General features: G+C 36.8%; 1 protein-coding gene and 3 long non-coding RNA genes across 5 annotated transcripts; 1 reads left to right on the top strand and 3 right to left on the bottom strand.

Annotated features, from left to right (window-relative positions):
- Positions 1-111: 111 nt before the first annotated feature.
- Positions 112-12,547, top strand: LOC118561198. The gene is made up of 11 exons (XM_036133133.1): positions 112-234; positions 349-479; positions 599-719; positions 1,869-2,035; positions 2,903-3,056; positions 3,156-3,239; positions 6,183-6,353; positions 10,033-10,095; positions 10,729-10,791; positions 12,128-12,193; positions 12,283-12,547. Exons 1-11 carry the CDS (start codon positions 129-131, stop codon positions 12,444-12,446), a joined length of 1,290 nt encoding a protein of 429 aa, XP_035989026.1. The 5' UTR covers positions 112-128; the 3' UTR covers positions 12,447-12,547.
- Positions 12,548-17,133: 4,586 nt separating this feature from the next.
- Positions 17,134-17,691, bottom strand: LOC118561202. Its single transcript, XR_004929865.1, has 3 exons — positions 17,636-17,691; positions 17,257-17,301; positions 17,134-17,150 (listed from the first exon to the last, which is right to left on the bottom strand). It is a non-coding gene; the product is annotated as an uncharacterized LOC118561202 (long non-coding RNA).
- A 791-nt stretch (positions 17,692-18,482) lies between these two features.
- On the bottom strand, positions 18,483-19,891 carry LOC118561201. The gene is made up of 4 exons (XR_004929864.1): positions 19,822-19,891; positions 19,438-19,518; positions 18,746-18,926; positions 18,483-18,664 (listed from the first exon to the last, which is right to left on the bottom strand). It is a non-coding gene; the product is annotated as an uncharacterized LOC118561201 (long non-coding RNA).
- A 3-nt stretch (positions 19,892-19,894) lies between these two features.
- LOC118561203 lies at positions 19,895-22,944 on the bottom strand. Of its 2 annotated transcripts, XR_004929866.1 has the most exons (5): positions 22,593-22,944; positions 22,369-22,474; positions 20,457-20,588; positions 20,175-20,342; positions 19,895-19,958 (listed from the first exon to the last, which is right to left on the bottom strand). It is a non-coding gene; the product is annotated as an uncharacterized LOC118561203 (long non-coding RNA). The 2 variants fall into 2 exon arrangements; XR_004929867.1 differs by lacking the exons at positions 22,369-22,474; positions 22,593-22,944 and adding an exon at positions 20,829-20,919.
- Positions 22,945-27,910: the final 4,966 nt, after the last annotated feature.

A 27,910-nucleotide genomic window follows, 5' to 3' on the forward strand; every position in this document is an offset into this window, starting at 1 on the left:
AATTTCAAATCTCCCGTCAACTTTTAAAATTTTTTATCTCAAAAACATGACCAGCTACAGGATGACTGTCATAAAACTCAACCACCGGGCTTACCATGTTTTCTGGGGATACCCTGCAAGCACAATGCATGCTAATATTTATTTATCACATACCAGAAAAAACAGCTACCTTCTGTTTATTCATAGTCATGGTTGTATTTTCTGTCTTTGTTTTAGGTTCAATGTCAAGAAGAGGTATGTGTAGCATCTCTTAAACATTGAGCTATACAGCAAGATCTAAGAAAATATGTGTTTGTCCTGAATATTATTTTTTTTATATGCTCTGCTTTTTTTTCATTTCATGATAAGAGAGAACACATATCTCGGAGGAAGCGAAGGTCTTCCTCCAGAAAGCCTATAAAGAAGGGATAACCAGGGTGGGATCTCCACTGGTTGGAGCGGCATCCCAGGCCACTGGCTTGCCACCGTTTGTCATTGATGTATGTTTACCAAAGTTCTTTCTAGCCGTTCAATTTCAGAATTCAGAAGGCAAGATGCAATTTTACATAAAAATAAATTCAAGCTTCCTGTTTTGTAACAAGACTTTTATGTTTTTTAGAACTGGATTGGAAACTATAGAAGAAAAAAACCATCTTCTTCTCAACCTAAAAACAAGAAGTTATACACCAAGGACCTGTCTGCTTACAACCTGTTCTGCAGGGATCAGTTAAAGAACAAGGGTGAGAGAGGATTTACTGTAGCTGTTATGTTGACAAGCATTGTTGTGTGTATAGCTAGCCTGATCATTGCAATTCTCACTTACAGCACAGCCTTTGTTTTCTCCCCTTGACTCGGATTATCTCCCGCAGACGTTTCATTGTGCCGATCAGTAAACAGAAGGAGAAGTTGATAAAACTGCCAATTTTCTGTGCTGTTTTAGAATTGCAGTCCGCCTGTAGTTGTAGCAAAGTCAAGGAAACCATTCAGTCTTTGTTGGCCTTCCAAATATGGAATTAACATGGACAGCTGCCTCGATGAGCTCAGGTCTTCTGTCTTTGTAGTGACAGATTTTATGTATTTATTTATTTATTTATTTATTTTGCAGCGAATGCAATTTCAAGTAGAATTTTTGGCATTGAACTGGCACATGACATACGTCACAGACAAACATTAGCGATTGGGTAAAATTTAACACCTCTACAGAGGTGTTAAATGAGTGTCTCAATAGCCATAGCCCAGACCCTCTGGATGCTTCAATGTGTAGTACAATGGGTAATTTTTTTACCAGGCTATTCTTAATTTTTGGAAAAAGTATCTTGCCTTAGTTATTTTGTAGTTGTGTAATACTTGCATTGTTCTGTTTGATTTACTTTCTAGAACAGTGGTTTCCAAAGTTGATTCTCAAGGGCTGGAACCTTCATGCCCTTGAGCCATGATTGAATCTAGGTTAACACACCTGGATTCAATCATGGCTCATTAGAAGGCCAAAGAAGAAAATTGACAAGTTGAGGAGGTTACAACCACCAGACAGAGAAGTAAAACAAGCGGTCCTCAAGGAACCAGTTTGGGCACCCCTGTATTAGGGGGTTTTCAGTGACGTCACTGGCCAGCTTCCCGGCTCTGCTCTGCTCACAGGAGCCCTTGACTGTTATTTTTTATAAGCCATCCTTATGAAACAAATCTGACTTGTATTGTCTAGTTTATCTTGTCAAATTACTTTTGTGAGATCTTGAGTACTTGATGAAACTTTTCCTATTTGCCATGTAATGTTAGAGAGTTTCCTTAACTTTATCAAAATCTACACCCATTGAGTCGGGGTGAGCCATTCGAGATCTGTACAATGTCAATGGATTGCTTGCTGTTTTTCTTTGTTTTGTTTTTCCTGCTAGGAAGCCTGAAAGATATTACGCAGAAATGGTCCACTTTGGCAGAAGAGCAGAAGAGGCAATATGCGGAGGAGGCAGCAGCTCTAAAAGTTCAGCGCACTTCAGATGACATGAGCCCAGATATGCGATGCCTGAAATTGAAGAAGCACCTAAAGCAGATGAAAATAGAGGTTTTCCATATATGCTAAGACCTTAAGAATGTTTTCAAGCCATTTAACTGTATATTGGAAATAGTGTTAGGAGTTAACCCTGTAATCATTGGGTTTCCAGTTTGAATGCCTACTACGTCTGTCTTAGTTGACATGCTTTGGCTGCTAGTGGTGCCAGTGCATGACAGCCTCACTTCTGTCAGACTGCCTGAAACCAGCTGTGGCTATAACCCTATTGGGTGGTGAGCTAATGCCCACCACCATCAGTGTGTAAATTACTTAATGTAGTGTAAAGTCCTTTCAGTTCCTCTAGACTGAGTGAAGCACTATACATTGCTCCACATGCCATTTATTATTTATCTGTGATAAGATACTTGCGCATGACATATTTAGTCTGTGCTTGCAGTTTACCCCACTTAACTGTTTCACATCATAAAAAAGTGTTTAATCATATAAGGTAATGGTAATAAAAAGAAAATACATTTTCATATAAAGATTTAATTTGATAACCAAAAAAAAAGGTAACACAATAATTTTCACTGTTAAAAATGGAATTAGTATTGCTAAGTTTTTGTATTATTTTGCTTATAAATTTATAAGGGCCACATAATTTTTAGGGAAACCATAGTGTTCTAATTGAAAATAAAAATTAAAAGACTACCTTGGATGTATTAATGTCATCTACCTTTTGTTAACATGTGTTATAGAAATATTGAATGTTTATATTACATGCCATATTTCTATGTTTTATTTTTTACTGTTTTATGTTTTATTTCTTACTGACTTAAACTAATGAAAATTTTCTAGCTCAATAACTTTATTCCTATCCTTTGTAAAGTTATGTATATCTGCTGTTTTGAATGACTCTTCTTTTGATCTTTGTTGAAGGTTGCCAGTCTTGAGAAGCTTGATGTAGAGACTGGTGTAATGATGTATGACCATCAAAAGCCTTTCTTAGAAGACCTAGAAGTGAGCAGCAAAGGTGCTTCTTCGTTCTTCGACAGTACCGACGTACTGGACAACTTTGCACTGCATTTCAAAGGTTTTCACAAACTGACAGGGATACCTCAAACTTAAATAACAGCTTAGTGGACTTAATATTTACATGATATTTTCTCTCTTGTTTGCACTGTGTTTTAAGGAAAATCATCATCTACTTCTGCTGCAAAAGAACCGGTTGATCAAATGGTTAAGAAAGTGCAGGAGCTCTTCAACAGGAAATACAGTAAGAATACATTATCATACTCTAGTAATTTTCTAGTCATGGTCAATGTAATGGATTCATGATTTAACTTCATTGCAGTAGTGATGTTACGTTATGTGCCGAGGCTTTGAGGCGTGTGTCGAGTAATGGAGGGGGCGTTTCCGTGAAGCGCGTATCGAGGCTTGCTTCATTTAGGGGAGGAGCCGAAAACGATGACGGCCGAAGCCTCGCTGGCCGGCTGTACCACGTGACTGCTTCGGGAAGTGGTTCAGATGTTGGCGCGGCTTCGACAGCTTTTAGAAACCCCACAGGCTCCATTCAAAATGTGGGTTGTTGTAGGCGAGTTGCGGTCAGTTGAGAGAGTGGATAGAGTTTTGATAGTTTGGATAGCAGAGTTTGGATAGTGGTTATTTAGTTTGAGACAGTTAGTTTGGTGTTTGGAGAGTTTAGGAGAGAGATAGATAGATAGGAGATCAGTGCTCTCAACTATCACGCATTGACCGTCACTGACTTCACACGGTCACACGCAAACATGGCATTTCTCACGCATAAAAATCCCAACGCCCATCTGGGCAGCGGACGATAAAAACTCTGCCTTCTGCTGAGATGTTTCAGCTTCTTTCACAGCTTGTGGCCATCAGTAATTCCTGCTGCAGTTCATGTTAACAGAGCAGCAGGAAGAGCGATCAGAGTTATGAATAATTTTAGTCTTAACCAGCGGTTGAAAGTGTGCCGGTAAGGTCCTGTACTACGTACGCAGGAGGGGAGGGGGCGGGGGAAGAGAGCTGCTGCCAGATATTGCCTTCATTCAGAACCAGTGATGGCTGCACTCTGGATCATAAAACAGTTCTGCTCACCAGATGCAGTTTAAAACGCTACGTCTGGTTATAAGTTGTTTTTATTAATTCTGCATTTTTTAACTACATGCACTGTATTTCTGTGCCTCAGCGCTTCGGTGCGCTGCTGCCGTGCGCTTTTTTCAGGTGCGCAAAATTACGTTACTTGTAATTTGGGTGCGCGCTTTCATTTTAAAGAACTTGTAACATCAGGAGGCTGATCTCAGACCGGTCAGCTCCTATGATCACTGTATAGGAGCCCTTTACAGTTTTTATTTATGCATTTCCACCCTGTTTATCCCTCGCACGCAGTGCACCATCGGGTAAAATCCTCCCACCTCACCGCCCAGAGCGCACTGAGGAGAGCAATAGAGATTTGTCTGGTCGACTGAGATGAGAAACCTGTTGCTGTGAAAGGTGATATAGGTTATAAACTGTTACTGTCTAGAATTGCATTGAGCTGAAAAGAGAGGAGACATCAGCAGCTGGATCGTGCGTAAAGACGCAGCGGGAACCTCTGTGTGCTTCAGTGTTGCTGCTGATGGGAAACTGTGGGACCGTATAGTACTGGGCTAATCATTGGTCACTGTACCCCAATCTGTACATACTTGCACTTATTTATTTATGCACCCCGGCATCATCTGTGCCATGTGAGCGTGTCTTTTCAAAGGTTGGAGAAGTAGTATCAAAAAAGAGAAATCATTTGAAACCAAAAACTGTGGAGAAATTGTTGTTTCTTAATAAAAATGCATGAAATCATCCAAGTTACACAAGCATTAGCCTATTCACTACCCCCTGCCTAGTTCCACAAGCACTTTCATTGTCCTCTGCCTGATTAAGCCCATGCCATTTTTCTAGAGTCACAGAAAAACATTATTACACAACATGCCATATCATGTCACTACTATTTTGGGAATAATTACACGCAGAGAATACATTCAAACAATATTTTATTGTACACATGTGTTTACAAAATTTATGTAGACAAATGATTTCGTCCTACACCTTCTGTGAAGTCATTCCCAAGAGCCATAATAGACAAAAATGATATGCATCACATGTTAAGATACAGCTGGCTGTGATTATACAACTTGCCAGTAGGTGGTGCTGTGTGCACATGAACCGTCAAGAAATGAACCTTTTCTCGAACCAGTTGGCTGAGTGGTTCAATGCCTCATGAGGCTTCATCTCGCCATCACTACATTGCAGTAATAAAGTTGGTATCTGCGTATATGTCGACATAATGGTCTGCAACACCTTGTCAATTAACCACGGGCCACATGTATGATTGTGCGTACTCACCAAAAAAGTTATATGCCATATTTGATGCACAAGCTGATATGTATAAAAATGAGCTTTGTGTGACAGTTTTTGTAAGCTTCACACTAATTTCAATATGTATTAATGGGTGGCAACAGAACGGATCAGCAGCTGCATTATCTTTTCCAGTAATTGGGATTTATAAAGGCAAGCTGCACAGGTCTTTGCATGTGCACGGCTGTGTCATGAATCAGAGCAGAGGACCCAGAATTCAACTAGACCAGCAGAGGTTCGGTAAAATAATATTTAATAACAAAATCCAAAAACCAAAAAGGGCAGAGAAACAAACAGTCCAGTTGGGCAGACAAGGCAGGAACAGACAGAAACAGGGTGGCTCAGATCTCTGGGGACAAGGGGTCAAAAATCCAAAAGTAAACCAATAAACAGAAACTTGCAGGAGGAGACTCACCCATACTCAAACAGACGACCTGGCACTGATGTCTGGTCTCAACAGTTTATATGGAGGATGAAGCAGGTGAAACCGGTCAGAGATGATTGCAGCAGGGGTGGAATAAGGCAGGTGTGCAGAGTAAGTAATTAGACCAGACATCAGTGCAGAGGCTCAAAACAAGAAATAAATCAGAAACCAAACCTAAACTAAGAAGCTAACAGGACAAGACAAAACTCAAAGCAGCCAGAAAACCTAAGACAGGGGAGTAAAATAACTAACATAACCAGAACAGAACCCAGAACATTACAGGCTGTATAAATTAGAATTTTGGAGCTCTGTATTACTAATCCACGTTTTTATCTTCAGCTTGACTGCAAATATGTACAACTTTTAAAAATTTTTTTTAATTTTTTTTAGATGAAGCGGGAGGCAGAGGAAGGCTCCCGTACATCTCCATTCAAAATGAAAGCATAATTATCAACGCTTTTGGTCTACCTGATGGCATCACTCTCAAAAAACCATGCCACTATGGACGTAAACAGTTAGAAGTCATTTTAAATAATGCGGCGAACATTTCCTTTAAAATTAGTAAGTGTTTGAGCATAAATGTTGATAGATTATATTTAAATGGAAGTGATCCGGTAAAAACGTACTTTGTAATCATGCAATGGGGTGGTCTGTTGTTGAGAGGTCATTTTCGTAATTTTATGTTCTTATATTTAGTCATTCCTTTTGCACTGCTAGACTTTAATTTGAAGTATTTAAAGAGCAGAATCCAAAAGTAGCATATGTTTTGGGAAAAGCATTTGGTAAAGGATCCAAGGATCAGAGTCAAAGTCTGGAAGGCCGCATGAGTTCTGTAGTTTGTCTTTATACACTCGCTCAAACTGCTGCGCCCCATGAATTGTGCTATTCACTTAAGTTTATTGTTTAGCACTACTGTCATAATCACCTTAACATTTTGTCATACTCATCTAGTATAATGTAGTCAAACTTCTAAATAACTATACTTGCGTACTATAATGGCGTGTCTGCAATAGCTTCTGACAGACACACTTGTTGTCCTTTTAGAAATAAACGGACAAAAAAGTCTTTCTTTATTTGTAGTTGCTCCATTGTTTTGTACAAGACAATGTTTATTGTTTTTAACATTTCATCTCCTCGGCTAGTATGGTCACATGAGTTGAAGGATAACAGACAAACGTTTACGAATACTTTCTATGGCAGGTAAAGTGGAAAACAAACAAAAAACATTTCTGTCTCAAATGTTTGCTGAAAGAACACGGATGATGGAAAGTAATACTTTAGCACAGTGGTTCTCAACCGGTGGGGCGCGCCCCCCCGGGGGGGCGCCGACACTCTCCCGGGGGGGCGCGAGTAGGCTACAGGATGGGAGTGGAAAAAAACTGGAAAAAAAAAAAATTTGCACTTTTTTTTATCACTAAACTACTTTCATAAAACGTTAAAGTTTTGTATATACATAACTCCTGAATAAAAATTAAAATGTGTTTGGACTGATTTAAAAAAAATAGTTTTGAACAAATTTGATTGTTTTGTCGATAGTGAGCGCAAATGCAGGTGATAAGCGGTTTTCATCCGGGTTTTTCGCGCATGCGCTCCGGACTGGAAGGAAGCTGACGAGTTCTCGGCATATTTTTCTTCTTTAGATAACGTATCACAAGATCGTTTTAAGAGTAAGTTGATGGTTGATGGTATCATATTGCCAGATTTATACAGCAAAAGCCTGAAGGGACGGAGGGAGTCTGTGAAATGCTGGCCAAGGCTTGTACGGCGACATAGCTAGTAGCTTAGCTGCCTTATAAACACGGCAGGCAATACACATGAGAGAGCATGGAACCATGAACCCACTGGACGGCTAAGAATTATTTTATATCAGGACATAGACACCAGCAACCCCCGCGACCCCATGAGGGATTAAGCGGGTCAGAAAATGGATGGATGGACGTTCAGACATGTTTGTTTAACATCAGAAAGCGGACACACAGCGGACACACAGCGCTTCAGCAAAGAGGACGAGCCGCCCGGTAGGTTTAAACAAACATTGTTCACAAAGGATTATTTCCGTGTTTTTGTCCTATTAATCCTTTTCACAGACTCATGCCAGAGGGTTTGCATACATTGTACATGTATGTATATAAAAAAAAAATCGCCGTAGTTAGCAGCTGTAGTGCAGACCGCGGTGAAGTTAGCTTGACATTGGACATTCAACCTCCGCGGAGTCAGCGGGATCTAGCTCACGGTTGATCCGGTTGAAGGACTCCGATTTCGGCTAGCGTGTCTCAGCTGCTCCCTTCTCCCATACGCGGTGGGACCGTCAACAAATCTGATTTGATTTTTGTTTGTCAAGAGTGCTCCGCTGACTCCGCGGAGCTTGAATGTCCATGTCAAACCAACTTCACCGCGGTCTAGTGTAGGCCAGAAAGTAGCGCTACATACTTGGCCGAATGATTAAAAGGTCCGAAAGAAATGGGATACATTCGTAAAAGAAACGCAAAAGGACTGGATTGCCAGCCGTGACAAAAGTGTTTTATGCAATTCACACTTCACAAGCGAGGATTGTGAGGGGTACTTAGAATGGAGCATGGGCTCTATGTGTTGGCCAGCGTTGGATATAGTCTCCTCAGGTTCACCTTGTTCAAACTCCGTTTCTTTGTATATATATTCCTTATCTGAGTCGCCGATGCTTGAGGGGGAGTTTGAAGATGTATCAGACATTTTTTTAATTTATTTTTTGTACGTAGAGTAAGAGTTATTAATAAAATTGAACAAATCGGTAGCAAAAGACGTTGTATTTGCAGGCTGATGCACGGTACTAGTTCTGTTTGTGACGTCGCATTCCGGAACAACCCGAATGCAGAACGCTCGTGCTCTTTCGCTTATACAGCAAGTTTTATCAAAATTACTTCCAAACGGCGCACATAATTCACATATAATATACATTTCTTTACTCTGGTGACTATTTGAATGCATCTGGCAAAAAATACGTTCAGTCCAAGAGTTAGACTAGTAATGATAATAGGCCAACTGATGATAATAATAATGATAATAATAACAACAACAATAAAGCATGTAACCTCATAATTATATAGCAATAGCCTTGTAATAATGATAGGCATATACTACTCATAATAATAATAATAATAATAATAATAGTAATAATAATAATAATGCCTGCAAGCTCACATTAGAAGTCTGGTGCTACTGCCAATTATAGCAATAGCCTAGTAATGATGATAGGCCTACTGATGATGATAATAATAATAATAATAATAATAATAATAATAATAATAATAATAATAATAATAATAATAACAAAAAAAGCATGTAACCTCACAATTATATAGCAATAGCCTAGTAATGGTGATAGGCCTACTACTACTAATAATAATAATAATAATAACAAAAAAAAAAGCATGTAACCTCACAATTATATAGCAATAGCCTAGTAATGGTGATAGGCCTACTAATAATAATAATAATAATAATAATAATAATAATAATAATAATAATAATAACAAAAAAAAGCATGTAACCTCACAATTATATAGCAATAGCCTAGTAATGGTGATAGGCCTATACTACTCATAATAATAATAATAATAATAATAATAATAATAATAATAATAATAATAATAATAATAATAATAATAATAATGCCTGCAAGCTCACATTAGAAGTCTGGTGCTACTGCCAATTATAACAATAGCCTAGAAATGATAATAGGCCTACCTACCGCTACTGATGATGGTAATAATAATAATGTGGGCCTAAAAATAATAGCCTAGGGCTATCTATCTATCTATCTATCTATCTATCTATCTATCTATCTATCTATCTATCTATCTATCTATCTATCTATCTATCTATCTATCTATCTATCTATCTATCTATCTATTTATCTATCTATCTATCTATCTATCTATCTATGCAAGGTAGAGCGGGGCGGGGCGGGGGGATGGGGGATCTGGGCGGGGGGCACTGGGGCCCCAACTGCAACGAACCAGCTTTGGGGGGGCCCAGCTTGCAAAAGGTTGAGAACCCCTGCTTTAGCAGAAAGATCATCCATCCTCGTTTTTTTTTGTTTTTTGTTTTTGCTTTCGAACTTCTGAGCTGACAAAGGCATTATTGTGTTCCTCTGACAACAAAGAACATGTATTATAATTAATGTATTGACAGTGCAATAATTATTTTTATACAAACAAAATGCATGCAGCATTCACACTAATAATTTCAATTTTCTCTTCAGATGAAAAGACTGTTGAAGAATCAGTTGTAACATCTGACACTGGAGTGGTGATAACTGCAAATGGTATGTCTTCAGATTGAACTTTATAAACACAGTGTTTTTTTTCTCATAGTGAAGGTGGTTTGTATTCCTTATTACATTCTACTGGTGTTAAGTAGAAGATTATACCTATGACTTTCAAATACACTTATTGGAAGGACTGCATTCAGTATCCCTTTTCATGTAATAGGTTTTTTTGGGACTTGTTTTAATCATACAATTCCATTTGAAATTGTATATATGGTTTTTATATCAGATTTATATTAGAAATAAATCTCTTTCCCTGTGACAATTCTATTCAGTGTATCCCAACAGATACCTGCTTAGTTATTTGCAATTATGGTCTGTGATGGATTAGTTACTGTAAAAACTTTGCAGATGCCATCTTACAACGTGAAACGAAACAAATATACCCTGGAGTATGGGAAATTGTCCTTTCGTTCATTAAAATTAATAAAGTACAATGTTGTGTTGATTAATATTAGCCTTAAGAAAACCTTTAATCGTTTACACTTCAAAATGTGTACTTGAGAAATACTGTTTAAGCCATGTCCTGGATACTTGTACTTCAAGTTTTGATATTGCATTTTATTATACTCATATTGAAGATATGTTGGAAAAACAATTTAAATAATTATATTTTATTCTTTGCATCAGACCCTGGGAGGACAATTAGGACACCAACTGTGGAAGACATTTTGAATGGAATGTGTGCAAATGGTAAGTTTGTTGCATGTCTATCCTGAATGTTCTCCATTACAATGTTGTTATGTATGTTACGTGGGTATATTACAAAGTGCACTACACCCTCGGTAACAAAATATGTCTGGTCTTCCTTAGGAAAATATGTATTCCGGATGATTTATAGGTTTTTAGATACAAAAAGTGTGGGGAGTCCAGCTTTGTCTTTAGGTCACTCTGACGTACAACCAGATATGTTTAAGAAATTATAAATATTCCATACTTAGATAAATCACATACGCTTTGGGGTACGTGTATTGGGTGATCTTATTAGTGAGGATGTAACACCTTTCAAAATGTTCTATATGGCTATTATGTATAGTCGGATTATAGCTGTACTGTCAATGTCTGCAAGATTCATCTCGGCATTGATATTGTGGTTGTACAAAAATTTATGTGTAATATAGTGCATGTGATGCGTTTCTCATGCTAAGACTGTTAAACAAATGTAGTTGTGACAATTAGCAAGTTGGCAAGTCTCACAACAGCTGATGTTCCCTCTGAACAATAGTCACATTCACAAATGCGGAATACAGAAATATTGTGAGCTTTTAAAAGTAATAGTTGCCGCTGGTGTCACAGCTGACATATTTCCGAATACTTTGCAACACTATGTTTGGTTATGTTTTATTGCTTATTCAAACCACTTGAGGTGGAGACCATCAGTCACACAACAAAACACAGAAAACTCTCATTCCCTATGTACATGAACCACATTTCCAGCTTTAATTACACATGCAAACATTAAAGAAATTATTAAATTAGATGTACCACAAAATACAGTAGTACAGAACTAAAGCATATATGCTTATCTTGCATCACTTGTTTAACTTTAAGGAAGTAAAAGACATCTCAAATTACGGAACTAATGAATGAGCAGGCAATAATTTGTTTTCAACATAAAAAAATTGCAGAAATAATTACATACAAATCACATTAACCAATAGCTTAAACTAGGGGTTCCCAAAATTGTTCCTCAATGGCCAGCACCTTGCATTTCTTAGTTCTGTTCCTGGTTTAATGCAAGGCCTATGAATAGGTTGACATGATGAAAAGTTTGTAACTTCCACCGGTGAGAGAACTAAAACATGCAGGATGCCCATCCTCAGGGCCCTAATTTTGACGACAATGAATAAAAATAAAAAGTATTAATAACAAAACTGTTTCAATATGTTTAAATATGCTGTTTACACAGAACTGATAGTAACGCTTGAGTTCAACATATTCCCGTATAAACTATAATATGTTAAACATTACTTGAAGGTATGACCTACCTTGAGATCACATTGCAACTAAACTGTTAATTCTTCTTTAGATGAGCGGAGCGTAACAGAGCCTATGGGTTTGACAGAAGTGCTGTCAAGAGAACCGACTACACATGGTATGCATTTAAATAAATTAAGGCATTATGCTTCTTTTATGTTGTTTAAACTACATTTGTCAATAAATGACTTATTTTTCTTTATTTAGATACTACCGATGTTTGCAACATCTGCCGCAGTCTGTTCATTGATGATAAAAAAAATGCCAAGAAGAAGTGGCGTGAGTGGCGACATTGCAACACATGTGAGCAGTGGTCACACCTGGCATGTGGATTCAAGAAAAACTTGTGTCGTCATTGTCAGACCCCCTAGAAGTTGAGCCTTGTTATGTCTTTCAATGTTAGCATTTCCTGTAGTTTGTCTTAAACAATTGATAAATGTGCAATGTTCAATAAAAGCTTTTGTATTGAAAAGATATTCTGTCAAATGTGAGTGCTTTAAATAGTAACAAACATTTGGGTATCAAACAAACACATCAGTGAGCATGTTAGCTGAACTCATTACTATTGCAATTCAAAAATGTTCACATGGTAGCACAGAGAATGAGTAAGATCTTTCCTTTTAAATAAACAAATTGACCAGGTTAGAAGACAACACGTTCAGGTAAAGGCACTTTCTCCCTTCGCGAAATCGTTAGGACAGGCATGTTGATAGGACACAGCTGGAGAAGATCCCAGTGTGGGATGCAGTAGTTCCACAACATCACATGTTACTATTGGTTATCAATGGGTGACACGCCACGTGACCAGTTACAAACTTTTTGCCGCTTAATGAAAACTATTAATATGATTTGACATTAGGATTTCATTCTGTCTGATAATTTCAATTTATGACTGGAAAATCTGATTTACTTACTTTAACAGAATTTGCTACCCACTCAGACTGGTGAGGTTAATCATGACATCGCCCCGTGTGTCAATGATGGGGCGCATTCCATTTCAAACATTGAACGTTTGCCGCAACAATAAGGCCCCGTGTGTCAATGATGGGGCGCATTCCATTTCAAACATTGAACGTTTGCCGCAACAATAAGGCTCCGTGTGTCAATGATGGGGCGCATTCCATTTCAAACATTGAACGTTTGCCGCAACAATAAGGCTCCGTTTGTCAATGATGGGGCGCATTCCATTTCAAACATTGAACGTTTGCCGCAACAATAAGACCGTGAGTTGTAAGTGCGAGGCTGTTATAAAGTAATGTATATGGTCATTGAGAGTGTAATTGTAGTGTGTAGTGTATTAAACTATGATCAGGGCTTCACTTTTTTCCTCATATTTAGTTTAGCTGCACTATTACAGATAGTATGTGTTAACAAGGAGAAGCTGTATAGGAGAGTGATGCAAAAGAACCCTTTTCAGCAATGCCTCAAACAGAGCCGCTTGAGGTCTGCAAAAGCACATTTGGACGAGCCAGCTTCATTTTGGAATAAGGTCCTGTGGACTGAAGAAACAAAGATTGAGTTGTTTGGTCATAAAAAAGGCATTATGCATGGCGTGGGAAAAAAAACAGCATTCCAAGAAAAACACTTGCTACCCACTGTAAAATTTGGTGGAGGTTCCATCATGCTTTGGGGCTGTGTGGCCAATGCTGGTACTGGGAATCTTGTTAAAGTTGAGGGTCACATGGATTAAACTCAATATCAACAGATTCTTGAGAATAATGTTCAAGAAGCTGATACGAAGTTGAAGTTATGCTGGGGATGGATATTTCAGCAAGACAATGATCCAAAACACCGCTCCAAATCTACTCAGGCATTCATGCAGAGGAACAATTGCAATGTTCTGGATGGCCATCCCAGTCCAGACCTGAATATCATTGAACATCTGGGATGATTTGAAGCGGGCTGTCCATGCTTGGCAACCATCACACTTAACTCAACTGGAATTGTTTTGTAAAGAGGAATGGTCAAAAATACCTTCATACAGGATCAAAGAACTCATTAAAAGCTACAGGAAGCAACTACAGGCTGTTATTTTTGCAAAAGGCAGATCTAATAAATATTAATGTCACTTTTCTGTTGAGGTGCCCATATTTTTGCACCTGTCAAATTTTCTGTCAATGCATACTGCACATTTTCTGTTAGTCCAATAAACCTCATTTCAATACTGAAATATTACTGTGTCCATTAGATATATCAAACTGAAGTAGCTTTTGCAAACACCCAAATATTTATATATAAAAATGATTAAAATTAATAGGGGTGCCCAAACTTTTTCATATGACTATATGTTGCCGCTTTCTCAGGTAGGTTACAAACAGTTATGTCATACCTAGGTGGGCCCCATAAGGGAAAAAAGAGGGCAGACAGTATAGGTCCCAAAATGGTTTGTCACCATTTTCCATAGTGGCCCATATATTTTTTTATGTAAGCAGAGACAAATCACATAAGACTACATGTCAGAATTTTCTGACATACAGTTGATGTTATTCAGACTCTGTCTTTATATTCCTGCCTGATCCGTCCAGCTGTGTGCTTAATTTTAATGTAATATCTGGTGTGAAGGACGTCAATATCCGTGTTGCCCTCCTGAAAAACGCAAACATCAACACTAATACTAACTGCTCTACTTTTAAACAACCAGGAATGTACATGTCCTTACAGTTGCAAAACTAAATGCAAATCTAACAGTAAGATAATTCTCACTAGTCTGTGCAGCCATATGAGTGGTGGAGCAGTGGAAGGAGTGCTTAGACAGCAAACACTCAACCTGGATGCTGGTGTGAGGGCCCGGGGTCTCCTAAAAAAGTAGTAATCATCCAACTGCAGATGATACATTATGGTGCTGCTGGCATTCTTACTAAAATCAGGAAGGTAAATCAAATCAACCAGTTTGTAAGCCCCTACACAGGCTACAAATAGTCCATATTGTAAGTTTTGAAATCTGTCTGAAATATCACAGAAACACTGACATAGCTCTTAATTAATTTTTAATACAGAGTAGTGCCCTTCAAAATAATGTTATTCTTGGATAACAGTCAAATATTTCTCAAATATGAACATCACAAAATTTTTGTCCACTACGTTTTAGTTATTTTGTTGTTGTGCTCAAATTTAAAGATATTATGTAAAGCAGATTATGCAGCATCTCAAAATTAAGAGTTAAAATCAAACTGTAAATTAATTTTAGTCATTAACAATGTCATCCTGAACAAGAACATTAATAAATGTGAAAAAAAGAGTACAAAGCTGTAATGAGTAAAACTAAAATGCCCTTGATTATATATAGCTTGACTTGAAAAACAGATATGTCTCAACAATATCAAAAGCAATAAACTGAGATGTTAGAAAAAAAAAAGCTTATATGAAAATCAACAAACAATGAACTTTTTACTTTTTATACTGGAATATGTGCTCTTCACATAGGACAGTAAGTGGCCATAAATCATGAAGATGATTCACAATCTATGCTGTTCTCTCCTTCGTCAACATTGTCGTCATCATCCCCTTCATCCTCTCCATCGTCAATGCTTTCATCATAGTCTATGTAATGTAGATCTGGAGACATAAGTGCTTGAGAATAAGAGTTAAACTCTGGTAGGTGATGATTTGGAGGAGGGGCACCAACTTCGATAAACCTCTTGAACATGTTCATTGCACTGTACATTTTCTTTTCTAACATGATAATGTTTTGATGAAGTACAGCTTTTGAACCAGGATCTGCAGTATCATTTATAGCTGAACTTAAATGTCCATGTTGTTGATGAAGGTGAAGAATGACAGTGTTCATCTCTCTCTTAAGTAGAAGCTTTTCTTCAGTTGCTCTAGTCTTCAAATGCAGGGCTTCTATTGCTCGACTTTTTAGGTTCTTTGGAACAACACCATAATCTTCAATCTTTAAAATAAGAGAACAATTGCAAGTGGAACCTTGTTAAAGCATAGTAGCAACTTAAAGAGAATAACAGCATGTAGAAAGTTGAATAAAACCTTTAGATCAATTCTACTCACTTGTTCATCAAACAATGTGTACAGCTGGGAGGAGGCATCACACAATTCTAGAAATTCTAAATGTGATGGAAAGATGCCAGTTTGTGGAGGCCACTGCAGATTATTGTACTCTGTAACAATCTTCTTCAGTTTCCTGTTACAGGCATTCACTTGCTTGGACAGCCTTATAGCAACTACCTGTCCATCTGTAAAGAAAGAAGAAATATAAATACTAGTAAAAATAATACAATCAACACAATATGAAAACATGATACAATAGTGATTTATTGAAGTATGTTAAACATAATAAAAAGTCAACATCTGAAATAGTGTTTATCTCAATTTGGATTTTGTGAACACAAGTAGTGGCAGCCAATTCTACACAATATATTCTTCATGACACTAAAGTTCGCATAAGGAAATCTTAGTTTGTAGGTCAAAATCTATTACTGCCAATAATTGAATTATATTTTAATTGTACTCTTAAAAAAGTTATCCTCAGAATATAAAGACTGTTCTTACAGTGACTTAATATCTGCAGTAATGCATAAGATCATTGAATGTCCATTAGAAAATGGATGTATTACAATACTCACTTATCTGTGCCTATTTACAACGGGCATTAGGTGAAAAACAGGATACACCCAAGAAACATATTCATACACCAAAGATAAATAACCATACACATCAAAAGCACATACCCATGACAAAGGACAAGTTGGAATAAACCAGTCACTTCTTACACTGCATAAAGAAGCTTTAGTACCCAGAGTGAACATATGCATGATGCAGGGATAACATAAAGATTAAATTTAGGTTTACCACATGCTGGGATTCAACCACAAGACCTTTTAGCTTCAATTTTGCTAATGACCATACAGTCTAGAAAATAAGTAGCGTTACCATTATATCTTCTTTTCAGGTTCAGAAGAGTGGCCCTCTCCCTTGCTTCATTTTGTGCTCGTTGTATCAGCTGACCTCTAAGTTCCTGGTCAACATCTCTCAGTGTTCTCTGGAAAATGTCATCCGAAGGGACCCATCTTCGTTTTACAGCATGGTGTCTCTCAATTATTTGAAGATCCCTGTCCAGTCTAACCACAAAACAAAAAAAAACAAAAAAAAAAAAACACACAGTTTCTTTACTTGAGACGAGAACTGTTGTTCAAATATAGAAGAGCACAAATTTCTGTCACTTACTGTGATTCATCTTCAATGAGTGAGTCCTGTTGATGTGATCCGGATCTAAAAATGAAAACAAAGACTTTATATTGGCATAGCTTGTATAATTAGCTGAACTTAATACTTTGTCATTAATGTGGCAACATTGTAACTCTTGTGTAAGTATTGCACAATGTTTATACATTATCTTATGCATGTCTGAGGTTAGTGCCTAGTAGTGAGGCTGCTTCCCATAGGTGAGGTTAGGAACATGGAACAACCACCAAATCGAGACATTTGACTATTTTTTTTTGTATTTACTACATGTCTTGAAAACTGCAGACCTTTGCAGCGCCCTCATCATTACAGACACACCACCAATCTGCCTACTGATTTGGTATTCAAAAAAGGATCATACCTGAGCTGGTTGATTTCGGTCAGCTTCATCACATAGTTCTTCTTCCATCTTGGAACAATCTCTGTAGATAAGTCAACAATGTATATTATTGAACAATCCAATATCTCTGTGAATAATTGGAAATAATACGAATTACATCAAAATTTAATTTCCCTTTAGGATAAACATCCGTACATCTTTTTCCGCTTAGCAGCAGTCGGCCTATATGACTAAGGCACCCTGCATAGGAAACTGTTTTCGGCCGCTTTCGTGCATGGTTGAAAGCACGTCCAACAGACTAACTGAAATGTGCCACACCTCCAGCTCTGGCAACAAAACGGGAACCAGGTGAACGGCGTCCATGCAAGGGAAGACTGTCTCCAGTGGTAATGCATAAGGGGTGTTATGGCTGCGCTTTGTCTGGTTCCTCTCCTAGGATCTGTCTGCCTTGGGTGACCCTACCAGGGGCATAAAGGCTCCAACAGCATAGCTCCTAGGATCATTGGGACACTCAAACCCCTCCACCACGTTAATGTGGCAGCCCATGGAGGGGTGCTACACAAAGCATTTTTTAATTTCAATGTAATATAGTTCAATTAATTTAAGAACCATAAACAATCCAGTTCATTACAAGTGTCAAAGTCAAAAAAGATATTCAAACTCTGTTTAGATGTAGTCAAAGCAGCTTTGAAAGACATTCACAACATTGCCCCTTGACACAAATGAAAAAAACAAACAAAAAAACAAAAAAAAAAAAAAAAAACCCAAATGAAATAAAACAGAAAAAAAACATACCTTTGTCTCTAGTTTTTAAATGTGCAGCTTGGGCTACATGTCTCTGTGTTTCCATCCATTTTTGTAGGTCATGTTCAGAAATGCTTACTTTGGACAAAGGAAAAATAAATAAATGAATACAAAACTTTTTTTGCAATCAAAAGGTTTCAATTAAGACAAGCTTACTCGGTGACTCTTTCAAAACTGCAGAAATCTCTTCCTCAGCAAAACTCGCAATCTTCTCGGCTTTGTCCCACCTCTGAAGAAGCTGCACATCTGTAAATAACGGACAGTGTTTGAAGTTCAATTAAAAAAGTTTCAGTAAATTATTAAATAAACTATGGACATATACTACACCTAGATCTGCAGATTTTCTTCTACCATAGTACAGGAGTGCGTCTGTGAGAAGGTCAAGGCGATGGGAGGGAGTCATCTCTTTAGTCACTCGAGAAAATCTTCTCAAAAACGACCATAACCTCTCCATGCATTCACCATCTGTTAGTCCAAATCCAGGAACTCGTCGCGTGCTGTACATGATCTGATTAACATAATTAGTCATTACTGTAAAGTATGCAACACCCAATATGGAGCCTAATATATTGCACATCATGTAGACCTGTAACAATTACAAATGGACACAAAAGTTATTATCAATGGCAATGTTGTTTTTTGGAGGCCATATGAAATTTTAAAATATAATTAATAATGAAAATATAAGTAAATATTCTCAATATTAAATTTTTAATTATAAATAACACTTAACCCTGGAGCTGTAATACAATTAAAATATACAAAGTACATAAGCAAAAACACATAAGTGTCATGAAAATACTGCTGAGGCCAAAAAACCATACATAACACTGATGTTATCCAGTTTGTGTTGGAAACAGAACAAGAAAAGAGAAAAGGAATATATCATGGTATTTGAAACAATTAAGCTCATTTTCAATTGTCATGCTGCTTTATAGCAACAGGGTGAACAATATGGTTATATGATGTAACAAGATGTTGAATTTGGTAGACTAACTTTAGAACAACCCAAAAAATACCTGACACTGCAGTTTATGCCCATACACATGAAATGCTGGTACCGCCAGGGAAAGTCCTTTTGGGATTCCTTCTCCAGTTTTCTGTTCAATGACAGACAGTGTGTCACTATTGTTGTTATATTATAAAGAACTTGGACATTAAGAATTATACTCACACGAAAATGTCTGGACAGGACACATGCAATGTCATAAAGGACATGCAGATTAATGTTTTTTTCTTTATATTTTTTCATCAGCTCTGTGATGACATATTTAGGATATGCAAGTCTGTTAAAAAATAGTTTGATAACAGCATAAGATAATGTATAAAAAATAATCCAAGAGTCTTTCAAATAATTGGATGATGTTATGTTAAAGTCATCCAAATACACTTTAAAAACTCACCTTTCTCCATGTGTCATGTTAAGAAATATCAGTGGAACCTCGTGGCGACATGATGCTCCAAATACACCAGATATGTCTAATTTGTTTTGCTGGTTTTGGGAACGAAGTGCATTGCCAGCTTTAAACTTGCTACAGTTCTAAAAAATAAAGGAAAGAGGTTCTCAGTGAAACACATAAAACTTGAGGAATATACAAATTGTGTCAAAATAAATGAACGTGAAAATATTTTAAAATTAGAAAAATAGATATATATCTGTCATAAAATTCCTTTTAAGGGTATTTTTTAAAAAGCATTGACTAAAAATAAATAAGAAAGTTACCAGAATAGAAAATGAGATATGATATTTACTCACCTCTGTTGGTTGACAGTTGTCAGGATTTGACCTGACATACTCTTCAACATCTTCATCCCTGACAAACATTCTGTTACCCTGCAATGGCTCAGTGATACTACTTCCAGAGCTCTTTTTTCGTACAAGACCAAAGTTGGCATCCAAAGCCACAATTACAGTGCCATCAGTCTGAAAAATAAACAGCAAGAAAAAGGATAAGTCTCAAAGCTCTCAAAATGACATTTGTCCATTGTACTAATGTCTTCTAAAAGTATATTACAAATTTATCTCAGTGTGTCCAACCTTTATGCATGCCGGGCACACTGTGCCATCATCAAATTGGTCACAAAGGCCAACTAGTGACCTTCGTCGGAAGTGATAATGGCGAAACTGGGAAATAGACTCTCCTACTAGGGCTCTGTACAGCATATTAACCTGTAGTAAAAAGAGTCACAGTACTTATGTTTAATCTATTAATTCCAAAGGTACATAAGTAAAATAAATAAATAAATACTGTAAAAAAAAAAATCTAAATGAGAAAGCAGTAAATAATACATCTAGTCTACTGGAAATGCCATCAGTGACATTAATTTAAAGAAATATTTAATATATTAAACAGAATAAAAAAGTTGCAATGTTGTTGACATATTTACTAGGACATCTTTTTCTCACAACCTCCATAACAGTAAGATTGTTTTTCCACCGTAAGGTGTTGATGAATCCCTCTACAGAGATCTGGCACTCCAAAGAAAGATGGACAAATAGCTCAAGAAAAGCCATTGAAAAAGCAGTCTGTGGCTTCTCCGATGAAGCAGGCCAAAGGCCATACTTCAGAAGAGTGCAGACCTCAGGTTCGCATTTACAAAAAGAAACTGTGCAATTAATGAGATGACCTAAAAAGACAAAGAAAGAAAAAAGATTACTGAAGACTCATTCCATTTTTTATCTCACAGAGTGAATAAATACACTGTTTTATAGAACTCAGAATTAAATCAGTCCACAATATGTGTTATACTTATACTTCGATTTTATAAGTTGTACAACAAATACATGATATCTATATGAGGAGTTGATCTTTTTATTACTGCTCCTTTTAGGGACCACCGAGCCACATCTATGCTTCTAAGATGGAATAGGACAGGGGTGACCAAAATCCGTCCTCGAGCACCTTCATTCTGCATGTTTTAGTTCTCTCTGTGGTGGTGGTAACAACCTTTCCAGCAGGTCAATGTTCTTCTACTGAGCCATCACTGGATCCAAGTGCATTAAACCAGGGACAGAACTAAAATCTGCAAAATGCTGGCCTTCGAGGACCGACTTTGGGCACCACTGGTGTAGGATGTATTGGGATTACACCCTAGGAGCTGGCCCAATTGGCTGGGTAGAGGGAAGTCTGGGAATCCTTAATTATGCTGTTACTTGGGTGACCTGACCCCAGATAAGCAGAAGGCAATGGATGGATGATATATCCCTTCTTTAAACATGTACAAACCAACGCAGACTTGCCACTTTAACTGTGTTTAACTTAACATGTGCTGTCTTTAACTGAGCTTCCCCTCCAATCTATGTATTTATGTAGTTTTCTATATTTGTGTATCCAAGTATAAATAACAACAAAGAAGAATAAAAAGTTATTCCACAATAAAAAGTCACATAAACATATATTCACATGGGACAAGATTAATACTCATAAAGTGAAAACATAAATTTTACTAAATAAGATTTAGAATTTTGTAGAATATATATATATATATATATATATATATATATATATATATATATATATATATATGAAGTATATGTATATATATATATATATATATATATATATATATATATATATATATATATATATATATATATATATATATATTTTGTGCTCAAAAAAATAAAAGGAACACTTAAACAACACAATATAACTCCAAGTAAATCAAACTTCTGTGAAATCAAACTGTCCACTTAGGAAGCAACACTGATTGACAAATCAATTTCACCTGCTGTTGTGCACATTCAACTTTGTACAGAACAAAGTATTCAATGAGAATATTTCATTCATTCAGATCTAGGATGTCTTATTTGAGTGTTCCCTTTATTTTTTTGAGCAGTATATATATATATATATATATATATATATATATATATATATATATATATATATATATATATATATACACACAAAATTAATTAATTAAAAAATTACAGTGTAAAAACATACCTGTGTTGACAAAAGTCTTTACATCTCTGGAGTAAACAACATGGGTACTGTGATCCCCACTTAAATGCAACACCAACTGCTGGAAAGCAGCCTCATAGCAGGTTTTCTAAAGAGACACAAAAAAGGACAGAGAAAAATCGAATTTTATGCAATTAAGAACTCATTCTCATTCTATACATATCAATTACAATATTTATTAGTACATTCAACAAAAATGAACTTACATTCCACTTTTCAGGGAGGTGCAAAGAATTTATGTGTACTGTGTAGACACAATCCTTGCAAAAAACACTGCTTCTGCTGCATTCCAGACAGCGGTATACTCCAGGTTTCTTGCACACAGAGCACATGTCAGAGAAAGGAGCGGAGGACTTATAGGACTCTTCCAAGACCTGATCTTTTAGTGTATCCCATAGGCTCAGCTCCTTCCTTTTTGCCCTGGTATACGCGGTCCCTTCTTCCTCTGAGTTTTCAGTACAAATGTCATGTGATGAGGGAAAAACAGTGTTGGTGTCAGATGAGCCTGCATGTGAGGGAATGTAGGAAGATTTCGCCCGAGCACCGTTGGTTTTCCGAGTTAGTTTTATTTTTTTGGTCTTACAACGGACACTGCTCTTATATTTAGGCATGGTTCTAAAGTGGGAGAAAACAGAAAGAAGACAGAAATACTGTAACACCAAGAAGCATAAAATAATAATAAAAAAACAAAATTTTAGCACATTGTTATTAAAGGTATGAAGGACAGCTACATTTGAACCTGACTGGCTTTTAGTAGCCTTTTTTCTACCAAATAGGGGTAAAAACGTGTCTAAATCTGTACAAACACATGCTGTGCCACATACTCGCTAACATTAACTCATAGAACTACCATCAGCAGATTTATAAATGTAGACTTTCGGTCTTTTGAGGTTTTTTACTACATTTTTATCTGACAGATTCAGGGTCTACTCACCAGCTCCGACCGTGGAAAGTGTCGCGTCGAATGACGTAAGCTTCTTCTTCTTCTCTAATCTTTTGTCGGGTGCAATCCGTAATTTATTATTATTACTACTAATACAAATATTAAACATTTTCATATGGTACAAACACAGATTTTCATATAATCATATGAGCAAATCCATCCGTATTTTTATTTTTTTTTATTAAAAATAAGATTAGGGCCAACCCTAACTTCTTCTTATCATTATTAATGGATTGCAAGCAACTTCGGATGTACATACAGCCACCTAGTGGAAGGCTATGAGGTTGGACAACTCATAACACTACATAACTCTAGAATATGCCTTTTAATTTCATTGCAATTTCATATATATATATATATATATATATATATATATATATATATATATATATATATATATATATATATGAAATTGCACGACCGGAAGATAAAAACACGGCATGTATTGAGAGAACACGATCCAATAAAATTAACCAAGTATGTTAAATTTTGGCATTTATTTTGAGTGAATTATTGGAAAAAATCCAAAGAAATAAAAGGCATATTGCAAATATAGGTCTTTAAAAAAGCGAACAAAAATAAACAAAACAGGAAAAAAAAACTCCGGTTTTAGATTTTAGTGAGTTGTTTTTAAATACTGTAACGATTATTACAATACCTAATTAAAATCTTATGACGGATACGTTTGGCTTTTGAATTTTTAGTAAATTCTTAATATCCTGTTCAAATTCGCAGATAAATTATAAATAAAGGTTTTTAAAAAAAGGTAAAAAAAAAAAAGGTTCTATTCGCGACAAGCGGCTGTTATCACCGATAGAATGGTTAATAGCAGCCTGATAGCAGGCAGAGCAGGGACCAACTGAGGCTATTCAATGGGGCTGATAACCACTGATAATCGCCATTCTATGGGATGATAACATCCGTAGCGGGTGTTACTTTTCTCCACTTCCATCCCTGCTACCCATTAGCACATATTGCGTTTATGCCGGAAAAACTGTGACTGTAAAGCATGAGGATTATCTATCATAAAATCTTACTTATGAAAGGTAATTCCACAGGATCTGGTTCCTAGTGTCCTTTTATTTGCGCACCCATCAGCGGAGTAAAAGTCGGGCTTCCTGGGACGTAGCTCTGGAAGTTTGCTTACTTTCAATACAAAATCGAAATTATATATTAAGTTAGACAATAATTTAATTCAATCAATTGGTCCCATGTAGCCCCTAAAGGGGTGACGTTTTCAGTCAGTTGATTTATCTGGAAATCGGGTGAGAATTCACCGGATTCAGAGTGTCTGAAAACATAAAGTACATTTTTCTGAATTGATTTGGATTCTCTCTGAGCGCAGCTAGGTCTGACCTAAGATGGCCGCTCTGTCGGCACGCCTCTCACCCGAGGACGCGGCGTCTACGTATTCATGTCTGTGGTGGCAAGGATCTGTTGGAGACCAAACAATTCAACCATTTGGATAATCTCTGCAGTTTAAAAAATATTTCAGCGGTGAGTCTTTGGCTTTATACATTTGTTTATTTGTGGGTTGCAAGCGACCGTTTATTTTTTTTAGTGGTTTTCAATTGCACTCCATACCTCTAATTGCTAATTTCAGCTGGTTGCTTGTGTTAGGATTCTGACCAAACAATTCATTTTTTGGTTTTGCACTTGACTCATTTGGCTCATTTCATGAGCCAAAAAGTAGTTATTAATCGAAAGAATAAAGCTATTGAGCTATTTTTGATGCTTTATTTTTGAAACCTTTCTTAGGTGTTAAAAACAACGGTTTATTTTATGCATGGGAACTAATTTGAAACAGATACATATGATTGTTGCACAACATTTTTCAACTTTTAGTTTGGAAAGGTACTTTAATATGTTAAGTACTGGCTTGAACCTAAGTGCACTTAATGATTTTGTTTTGTAAGATATATATATATATATATATATATATATATATATATATATATATATATATATATATATTTGAGGTTACTGAACCTAATTAAGTGAAATTGATTGGATTATTCAATTATCATGTTTGTATGTTGCATCAATAATTGTGCATTCATTTGAATTGCTTTAATTTGTTATTTAACATGTCTGTTTAGTTGGTAAACGTTCATAATAGTGGTAAAAAAAATAAAGGACAAATGAAATGCTCATTTGTCGTTTTCCCCCTCCATTTTCATTTGTTTTAGGTCAGGTTTTTTATGGACTGAATAAATTCAAGATGGCGAGCTACCCTGAACTACCTGTGTGGTAGTTACGACCCCTGCCTGTATTTTCCTCTGAAATCTTGGAGGGGACTTTGCATTTTTTTGGACTGTGTTATTTTTCCTTTCCATCACGTGGATCCTGGACAGTTCCCTTTTTCCTTTCTCCTGTTTAAAAAGACTGCATTGTTTTTCCCTTTTCTGTTTTTTTCTTTGGGGAAAGGAAATTTAGAAAGTTTAATTGAATTAATTTCATTAAGAATGGAATACAAGTCTACAATGACCCTGTAAATTTGTGGTTATTTTGTATGTTTTTCCCTTATGTTTATTGTTAATATTTAATATAATTTCAATTGAAATCTTATACTTTCGTCCTGGTTTTCATTTACACATCAGGCTCCTCAAAGAACCTTTTTCTGATGCTGCTAAATGGTTATCTTGAGTAACATAAAGGAAGCCGTAGTCTGTAGGTCAAGAAGCGTTACAGTTGCGCTATCAGTGGCACACGCTAGTTGGTGCTGTGTGCCCTAGTCAATATAACTAACTTCAAGGTTGGAAATCAAGATTAACAACTCCAACCACCACAAACACGTATATATTTAGTAGGAACGTTTCCTTAATCAATTATGATTGAGTAGCACTTTTGGCAAGGTGCTGCAATCAAAATCCGCTGGAATGTAGATTGTGTTTATTCAATTCAGAAATTGCTGGTCATTCAGATTCTAGTCTAAAGGGAACGCAAATAACTTAGATGCCCACCCATGGACACCAATTTATGTTATGCCAGAAAACTGTTTGAATATGATTATTATTATTAATTATAATTTGATAATATAATTCTAATAATAGGTCATTCAAACTCAGTTGGTGCCTAGACCAGGGAGGCGGTCTAAACCTGAACGAGGAATTAAAAGAAAGGCCGCAAATTGGGAGGTTATGGGCACAAAGAGATTGAACTGAGATAAATAAAGAAGAAAAAGGAAAAAGAGTGGAGATCGGCTCTCGGCGGAGCCAGCCTATAAAAACTACAAACCAAAACACAGCCAAAATCACTTATTTATGCACTTATGTATCTATATTCACACACATCAGCAATATCCAGCAGTTAAAACAAACGCTGTCTTGGAGTACTTAAGCATTAAACTAAATCCTAATAGCTTCCAGGGACAAAATATATCACCTCATGGGTGAAAAGAGAAATAAAAAGGGGAATCTCTTCTTTACTATGACGTTGCCACAGCAGGTGTCCTGGTCTCGGGTCCGCGAATCTGGTCTCAGCTTCGGCGGGGCCGGTCTGTCGGACAGCGGGGAACGGGAGGAGAAAATCCCTTCGTCTCTCTGGGCTTTTCAGACGCTTTGTTCGGCAAAAACGAAAGTGTGGTCACTTGATGATCACTGGAAGATAAGTGGCTTTCAGTCTTTGATCAAAGTGGATTCAAAGTACTTTTTAAAGTTCACCTCCTGCACCTTGAAGCAGGGATGAAGTTTGCTTTGAAAATCTTCGGTTTAGTGAGAAAATCGGCCACGTGCCACGTGGGGGAGTCCCACAGAGTGAACAGATGTATGTGCCTTCTCAGTCTGGCGGGGTGCCAAAAGAAGAAAGAATGCAGCGCGTCCTGTGCTTATAAACCATTCTCGTAGCAACGTTGTTATGGCCGCCGGCCATTTTGACCGTATTGCATGATGGGAGTTGGTGGCCATTTTGACCATGTTGCATCATGGGAAATGTGATCTGTCACGTCCTGACTGTCGTAACAGGGTGGTGGCTGAGGGGTGAAGTGAGCTGGCAGATTACTGGCGGGAGAACTGATTAAATTAAGAGAAGTAAAACACAAAACCAAAACAAAACCCAAATCGTGACAATAGCAGCATAACTACAGAGATAGCTCAGGATAACCTAAGCCACTCTAACTAGAAGCTTTGTTTAAAAGGATGTTTTTAAGTCTAGTATTAAAGGTAGACAGGGTGTCTGCCTCTTGGACTAAAACTGGGAGTTGGTTCCACAGAAGAGGAGCCTACTCTGAGTTTCTAGAGTACTAGAGGTACTCTAGAAACCACCAGTAGACCTGTAATCTGAGAGCAAAGCTCTCTTTTAGGAACATATAGAGCAATCATGTCTCTGATGTGTGATGCAGCTTGATTATTAAGAACTTTATATGTGAGAAAGAGAATTTTACTTATATTCTAAAATTAACAGCAGCCAATTAAGGGAAGCTAAAATAGGAGAAATCTGATCTGTCTTTTAATCAGAACTATTGCTGCCGCATTTTGGATCAGCTGAAGGCTTAGAACTGTATTTGGTAGACATCATGATGGTAAAGAATTAAAAGAGTACAGCGTTGACATTAGAAATGCATGGAATAGTTTTTTAGTGTCA

Source organism: Fundulus heteroclitus, unplaced genomic scaffold (genome assembly GCF_011125445.2).
Source record: "Fundulus heteroclitus isolate FHET01 unplaced genomic scaffold, MU-UCD_Fhet_4.1 scaffold_58, whole genome shotgun sequence".
Classification (NCBI taxonomy): Eukaryota; Metazoa; Chordata; class Actinopteri; order Cyprinodontiformes; family Fundulidae; genus Fundulus; species Fundulus heteroclitus.

What these genes read in the sequence shown, in the direction of transcription:
- LOC118561198 (XM_036133133.1), top strand. Translation starts at nt 129, where the DNA reads ATGCTAATATTTATTTATCACATACCAGAAAAAACAGCTACCTTCTGT. An exon ending in CTTTGCACTGCATTTCAAAG is followed by an intron (nt 3,057 to 3,155) that starts GTTTTCACAAAC and finishes CTGTGTTTTAAG; the next exon opens with GAAAATCATCATCTACTTCT. An exon ending in AGTGGTGATAACTGCAAATG is followed by an intron (nt 10,096 to 10,728) that starts GTATGTCTTCAG and finishes TCTTTGCATCAG; the next exon opens with ACCCTGGGAGGACAATTAGG.